At 49.3% G+C, this 8,134-nt stretch overlaps 1 protein-coding gene across 1 annotated transcript in view; it reads right to left on the bottom strand.

Annotated features, from left to right (window-relative positions):
- ETV7 (ETS variant 7) overlaps nt 1-862 on the bottom strand; it is a 16,531-nt gene extending 15,669 nt beyond the window's left edge. The window contains exon 1 of the mRNA XM_026658965.1: nt 789-862. Coding sequence (XP_026514750.1) covers nt 789-794 — 6 coding nt within the window. The 5' untranslated portion in view covers nt 795-862. The remainder of the gene's footprint in view (nt 1-788) is intronic.
- Nucleotides 863-8,134: the final 7,272 nt, after the last annotated feature.

Raw genomic sequence — 8,134 nt, 5'->3', positions numbered from 1 at the left:
TAAAAAAAAAAAAATCAGGTGGTCGATATCTGCCAATTTGCAGGTATTCTTGGGAGACCAGAAAAGCAGCCTTAATTATTCCATTTATTTTCTCGTTTTTTAGAGTGTAGGAGGCTCCTTCATTTCCTTAGTGCTCATGGGTTCTCTTCAGGGGGTCTATGGAGGCTTGCTGCAGACTTAAACTTCATAAAACTTACCTTGAAACACAACCTAAATCATGGAGTATTCCAGCAGCTCTAAGTTAAGGTGACCTCCTTTAGAGGTTAAACTTGTAAAATTATGGGGGAGGTATTAAAAAAAATTCTCTGCACAATGCTAGTGTATTGGTCCACGCTCTATATACTGAAGCATGATCTAGCCTGCTTCGCCTCCTTCCCCTTATGAACTGTCCCTAAGGAAGGAAGGGGAATTCCAGTGTTTAATTACAGGCTTATTCAGAGCAAGGAGGATCAGAATGTTTCAAGGAGATCTGAAGCCTCAGCAAGATTGTAAGTATCTGGGGGTGGGGGCAGAATAGGGGGACTAGGAGAGCTTGGGGATTTGGGGGGGAGAGCTATACTGAGGGGGCAGAGACTTATAGCGAGGGTGTATGAGGGGTTGCTGGAAGTGTTTGAAGGGGGAAGATTGCTGGGGAGGGGGGTGAGTTAGCAGGGCTGTTTGAGGGGACGGGGTCGGGAAGGAAGCGGGGTGGTGCTTGTGGGGACTGGGGGAAGGAAGGCTGCGGGGAGGGGGGCGTGTGCACTGGGAGGTGGGTGGCTGTTGCAGCAGCGATGTGGCTCAGCTCTTACCTGCATTCCAGGTGGCGGTGGGAGGTCCAGCTCCGGCCCTGGGGGGCTCCGCTCCCGCTGCTCCCCGAGCAGGCTTCCCCCAGCTCCCCCCCACTCAGCCAGCTGGAGAGCGATCCCTTCCCTCCGCCCCGGGCTGCCTGGTCCCGCACTCGCGAGCGCAGACACAGCAGTGTGTGGTCGCTGGTCTGATCCTTCCGGGAAACGAAAACGAAACAAACCGGATCTGAGAGAAGCAGGCGCTCAGCCCTGGGGCAACAGCAGCGTCCCCCCCCCCCCCCCCCCCCCTGCCCCCCTGCCACCTCCCCGAGGTGCCCCCCCCTGCAAAGACCTGGGGGCACAGGGTTGGGTGGATGGCGGTGGGATCAAGGTGGCAGGGCTTGTGCCAAACCCTGGCAGTTCCTAGCCTCGGCCCCTCTAGGCTTGGCAGTTCCTAGCCCTGGCACCCTAATTGCTTGATCCCTGCTACCTCTTTCATTACAAATTAAGCACTGTAGGGTGGCCACCAGCTAAGCTGCCTGGTGCCAGGGCACTGCCATCTCAGGGCACGAGGCAGGCACTTCTGGGCTGAAGGATTTTGACAGCTGGAGGCAGGGGGGTGTCTTACAGCCCCCCTCACACTTCTAAGCCCATCCGTAAATGGGTTGTAAATCTGTGTGGCACATGATGAACACCTGCCAGTCAGATGTACTGGGTACCTTAATCATACCAGGAACTAGCCTTGCATAGCTCTCTGCACCCAGCTCAAATATCCTTGTTATAGCTTCCTGCAAAGTTTGCCTTTCCTACTGCAATGAACTGGTGTTGCTGCCCCCTACAGGATCAAAGCAGAAGTGCTCCATAGTGTCCTAGTGCCTATACTGCTAACACATACCCAGGATCCCCCTTTAGCTTAAGTGTTAGTGGCTTGCAGGCTCTATTTTAGCAACAGGGAATTCTAGTTCCTCCCTCAGCATAGCTCTGAATGCCCCTGGTGTGCAGTATAGGGAGTGCTGTGAAATCATAGGTAATCACGGTTGGTTAGTTCAAGGTGAAATTGAAAGGCTGTGTATCCTAGCTTCTTGAGGACCAGCTTTGATTTACAAAGGGGGTGTGTAAGTAACTCTCTACTGTTTGTACAGTACCTAGTACAATGGGGTCCTGGTCCACACCTGTAGCTCCTAGGTGCCAAGATAATACAAACAAGAAATAGCTGGTTAGTGTGTATCCACCCATCTTCTACTGGATAGCATCAGAACTAGACAACTGTCATAGACCCCCTGCTGCTAGAAGCTAATTGAGATTCTCCTTTCCTTCAAGTGGAAGGGGCTTATCAAAAAATCCTTAGGACAGCAGGGAAAGAACTCTGAGCTTGCTCTAAAAGTACAGGCCTTTATCACTTCAGCTAAATGAGTAGGATCTGATTTCTAGTGACCACTCTTGTGATGTTCTAAGTAGCCATATTACGCAGCTCAGTAACTACCATAAAGTCCAAGGGGGTCAGAATGTCTCTCAAGGTCTTTCTAACTCTCAATAAACAATGAATCTGTATAAAAGAATCTCCTTTTATTTACCAGCTTGAGAGAGTTCTGTGTTAATCTGGTCTGTAGATTGATTCCCTGAGCATCTCTACTACTGTTTTACATTTTCAAAGCACTGTACAACCATTTGTTGGGATTCCCTCAGACCTTTTCCACGCTGCTTACCTAGAACAAGCTAAGCCAGCCCTACACCATTACCTGGTTAATCCTCATAGGATGGTTGTGAGGTAAGTAAATAAGTATTACCAGCTCCATTTGACAGAGGGGAAGATGAGGGTCACCATGCCCAGAAGTAGCCAGTTGACTTTGGGTGCCTCTGTTTTTTGAGGTACCCAAACTGAGAACTTGGGCCTGATTTTCAGAGGTGCTAAGCACCTAAAATCTCAGTTCTCAATGTTGGTCTTTGGCACCTGAAATCAGCAGCCATCCCTAAAACTTGTTGGCTAAATGAGTAGCCCAAAACCACACAGCCAGTACATGGAAAAACTGGTACAATAGCAGAAGGCCTTGGCTTAACAATACTCTGTATGAGGGGTCCTAGGCGGTAGTACAAAGACACAAGAGCAAATCTGAAACAGAAAGAGGGTCAACTTAAATGCGGTAAAAGGGAAGCTGACATCAGTAACAGATCCCTTTTGTGGGCATTGCAGCAGTTCTTCACAAGTAGATAGGCACAAGGGCTGTCATTTGCTATAGGGCAAAGGGGCAGGTGCCCCCCAACCTTGTTTTTCCCCCAGTTTCATAGGTCAATATGTCCGTCCACCCCCCCCCCCTTTTTTTTTGCTCCCCTCCCCTGACTTTGCAGGATATAATATAATCTCATATAATATTAACATAACTTTGCCCCTCCCTCTCTCTTCCCCTCCAAATTTTTCTGAAATTATGCCCCTGAAAGGCACAAATCTTCACAGAAGGGACATAGGTGTTGCTTTTTTTAAAAAAAACCCATTGATTTATGGGTATGTTTTCTGCTGGCAGCCAATCTTCTCTCTCCTCTTTGTTTTTTGAATCCGCTTTCCTTTCCATGAGCATTAGCCCACTAGCAGTGAGCACCTCCCCTTATGTGGTTGCTATAAAAGCAGATCCTAATCTTCTTGTCTCCTAAATGGGCTCAACTTCTCCCCTGGGAAGGGGAAGACAATGAAGTTTTGGGGTGACAGTGAGATTTTGGTGGATTCAATCCCAATTAAATTTTAGCCTAACCCATCCAGAAACTAAGGCCTTGTCTACACTGCCACTTTACAGTGCTGAAACTTTCTCACGCAGGGGTGTAACCCCCCCTCCCAAGCGATGCAAGTTTCAGCAGTGTAAAGTAGCAGTGTAGACAGTGCTACAGCCCTGGGAGCCATACTCCCAGCACTGGTAGCTACTCCCCTTGTGGGGGTGGGTTTTTTAACAGCACTGAGAGAGCTCTCTTCCCACTGCTGGAGCCATGAACACACAGCCACATTACAGCGTGGCAGCGCTTTCACAGTGGTAGTGAAGACATACCTAGGCAGTGAGAAACTGGCCTGCAAGGAGCTGACTATCTTCCTATTGCCAACACCTTCCCCTCAGGGCCCAGCACCGCCTTACAGACAACTTCTCAAAGCCTGTGCCAAAAGATGATTTATACAGGCATAACTACTGTTCTGAGTTGTGCTTTAACAACCCCCCATCCTTTCTCCAGCTGTGACTAACATGTGGGATGATACATCCGAACCACATTAGGGGCAGGATCACATTTGACTCCATTAACAAAAGAAACATGAAACACAAATTGCAAGTGGTAAATGTTTATTTTTCATAACTGAATAAAAAAATAAATGTGGTTAGAAACTTTTCTCTATACTTAATCCTGAGCTTTTTAATCGTAGAAACAACCATAAAGCAACCTATCATAGAACAAAGAACACAACTTATGATCCAAGTAGACTTTTTAAAATAATCTTATGAAACATTGATCTGTAATTCTTATATTCTGCCACCTTTGTTCCTTCATGACTTCTCCCATGTAGATTCAAGCTAATGCACTGTTACCACATGAAGGAATGCCCCACACAGGCAATAATTTCAAATATGTTTACACTTGCTGATGCAAGAGCTACTTTTAGAAATTAGCATTGCCTCTGTAACATGTTGGTGGGTTTAGGTAATAGAACCTGTATGCTGAAAAACACCATCATGAACATATTTGTTACCGCAACAGCTGCAAAGTACTACAGCGTTCTTTCTGCTGCTTTAGTGTGATCATAGCTTTAAACATTAAAGTAGCTGCTACGCAGAATATATCGCCACATAACCTGGAAGTTTCTTGAAACTAACCAGAGACTGAAGCTTCCTGGGTATATAACAATTTAAAAAGTTCAAATTAATATTCATAGCCAACATTTTCCAAGCTGGATGCCAAAGATAGGCTCCCAACTTCATATCTAGGCATCTAAATAAAAGTGGCCTGATTTTCAGATGTGTTGAGCACCTGCAAATCCCCAAAAAAGCCAATGGAAGTAGGAGGCACTGAGCACCTTTAACAAGTAGGTCACTATCCTTTCCATGTGTAAATATAAGTAGGCAACAAAAATGTGTGTATTTGTGCACTGGCATTCAGATCTCTTGACAAATGATTGATAAGGAAGTCTATATGCTGTGTATTAATGCATCCACCATTCATTTTTCAGGAGTGGTATAAGGTGTGGTGGAAGGTGACTGGCTACAAATAATACAATTTACAGAATTTGCTTTTTAACTAAATATAGGCCCAGTCCTGTAAACATTTATGCAAGTGAGTAACTTTACTCATGTGCCTAGTTCCCTGAATTCAATAGGTCCTAGGTGAGTAAAATTACTAAAATGATTACGTGTTTGCAGCATCAGGCCCATTAATGTGCATCCCAAAGGAATGTTGTGAATGGTCACAGAGGTTACATTTGATCCATCCAATTACATCACATGAGGTCAGTGACCAACACATCAACGCAGTCTAAGTTAAGGGATGTCTTTGTTACATACATCACACTGTAAATCTAGCCCAGAAATAATGCCAAACTTCATGAAACTTTCTAAGCAAGAACAAAATAAAGTGAGCTGTCTCCTCTCTGACGTCTCTTGGTTCTCCCAGGTGTAGGCCCTGTGAAAACACACATGCCAAGGTATTAAACAACATGCTGGGAATGCAAATGTGAGAATTATCACATCTTCTGCCTGTAAACAGAAAACATCAGGGGCCTAATCCTGCAACCTCTTGGCTTCAGTAGGAGCCAATCCCAGGAGGGAGGATTGCCGAGCTGGGCCTCAAGAAACACTGGGTCAAGGTGTTTTTAAGGAAAATGGCAGATTCCCCTCCCTGCTTCACAAGCATGACCAGGAACAGACGGTCCTTGCTCAAAGGAGTTTGCCGTTTAATTCAGACAATACTTGCATACAGAGCACAAAGGCCTGTCCCCCTTCTCTCTCTACCTGTTCAACATCCTCCTCTCGCTCAGCATGCTGCCTAAACTCTCTGACAATCCTGTGATCAATGGCATCCCCAATGCGAGCCAGCTGAAGGGCCAGCTTCTGGCACAGTTCCTCTTGGCTGCTGCTCCTGGAGAGAAGAGCTGGCTGAGGAAGAAGGGTAAGGTGACCTGGACGGGGATGAGCACAGGTTCAACAAGAGAATTGTGAACGCAGTCGGCTCGCGTTGCCTGCATGGAATGTAAGCCTGCCAGAGGCACTTGCAAAGGTATAATAAACGGCCATCAACAGCACCACACCTGTCCCTCGGGGGCCAGGAACATTTCCTGGTCCCAAGGAATAAACCCTCCTCTGTGTTAGACAAGGCCACTCCACCCCCTCCCCAATCCACTTGTGTGCCAGAGATATCACCCCTCCCCACACCCCTCTCCGCTGAGTTCCTCCTAGGGAAATTTCCTAATAATCACTCCCCATTCTTTGGGGATCAGGGACATCCCCTCATCACTCCCCCCAGTGGAGTACCAGGGACAAACCCCCCCCCCCCCCCCCCTCCTCCCTCGGGTTACCAGGGACACCCCCCCCCTCGTCACTCCCCATTCTTTGGTGCACCAGGGACATCCCCTCCCATCACTCCCCCCTTGGGCACCAGGGACATCCCCTCCCATCACTCCCTCGTTGGGGCACCAGGGACACCCCCCCCCCACATTCCTCCCTTGGGGCACCGGGGACATCTCCCCGCCCCATCGGAGAGCCCGGCCGCGGCCGTCTTCTTTCTCGGATCTGATTGGTTATCGGTGTCATGTCAATGGGCCAATCAGGTTGAGGAGGGGGCGCGGTTTGGTGCGATGACCCCGCCCGCTGGATGCCGAACTGGAGCGGCCTGCGGCGGGGAGGAGGTAAGAGAGAGAGGGGTCGCTGGGGTGGGGTCTGCTAGGGGACTGTGTGTCCCCCCACCTCTGAGTGATATGGGGCTGGGGCTGCCCCCCCTCTCAGGGGGGTCTCTGGGGGTGCGAGGGGCTGGGGCTCCCCCTCCTTTGACAGGGGTCTCTGGGGGAGCTAGGGGCTGGGGCTGCCCCCCCTCTGAGGGGGGGGCTCTGGGGGGGGCGGGGGGCGGGGGGGCCCCCCCCCCTTTGGGGGGGGTCTCTGGGGGAGCTAGGGGCTGGGGCTGCCTCCTCACACAATGTGACACCCCCTCGCTTTCATAGTATCATTTACTCTTTTGCAAGGGGTGCAAAATGGTACTGAATCACAATTCTGTACTTGCACTGGTGTTGTTTTATGCTCACTTGGCACAGATGTAAATAACTACACAAGGTGCAAGGCACTCAGTTATTTAGTGTTTAAATTTAGATTTACTGTCTATGCACAGAGTTGCAATGGTTTAACTATAGGTGTGATTTTTTTAAACCCACTGAGGCCAGGTTTACAGGCAATTTCTGTACCAGTGTAACTATTTCAGTTAGGGATGTTCTCCTTTACAATAGGAATAATTATTCAGTGCAACCTAGTGTGGATGCAGTTTTATCAGCATAAGGGCACTTTAAACTAGTATAGCTTATTTCACTGTTATTTTGTATTAAATCACTCAGGTCTGTTTCAGTATATCTTAAATCAGTTAGGAACAGGTTTAAACTGAACTGAAATAAAATGTGCTTAAACAAAAATAAGAATCCATGCAGGCGTGTGCACTAGCTTTGCTAAACTGGTGTAGATTTATGGATAGACAACCCCTTGTTTCGTGTATTAAAATTATCTTTGGAAAATATGTTTTCATTTTCTTCCAACCCTGCCCCATGCTAATAGTTCTGAAATATTTTTGCTTGGGTTGAGGTATAAAATACTGTTATATTTATATGTGGGAAATCATAGCATAGATATTTCTAAGGCCTCTCATCTTGTGAGGTGTCCTGTCAGGGCCGGCTCCAGGCACCAGCCCACCAAGCTTGTAATTGGGGCGGCACCTGGAGGGGGGCGGCGCGGCGCTCCGGCCGCCGGGGAGAGCGGGGCCACAGCCAGGCTCGCCGCCCTCCCCCCGGCGCTCTGGCCGCCCTCCCCCCGGCTGCCGGGGGGAGAGCCGAGTCCCAGCCGGGGCTCGCCGCCCTCTCGCCGCCCTGCCCCCGGCGCTCTGGCCGCCGGGGGGAGAGCCGAGCCCCCGCCGGAGGGAGAGCGGAGCCCCCGCCGGGGCTCGCCGCCCTCCCCCCTTCCCCCCGCAGGGGGGGGGGGCTGCCGGATGCTTTTTTGCCTGGGGCGGCAAAAAAGCCAGAGCCGGCCCGATGTTCTGTGCAGGCAGATGCCTGCAACTGAGTGGAGCCCCATTGGCTCCATGAGAGCACAGGGATTTGTCCACGTGGGACTCAAAAGGGCCCAACTCCCTGTCTGTGCTACAAGTTCAGCCAT

This window comes from Terrapene carolina, unplaced genomic scaffold (assembly GCF_002925995.2).
Source record: "Terrapene carolina triunguis isolate 2854851 unplaced genomic scaffold, T_m_triunguis-2.0 Scaffold552, whole genome shotgun sequence".
NCBI classification, from domain to species: domain Eukaryota; kingdom Metazoa; phylum Chordata; order Testudines; family Emydidae; genus Terrapene; species Terrapene triunguis.
The sequence above is the reverse complement of the archived record's forward strand: the minus strand, read 5'-3'. Positions and strand labels throughout refer to the sequence as shown.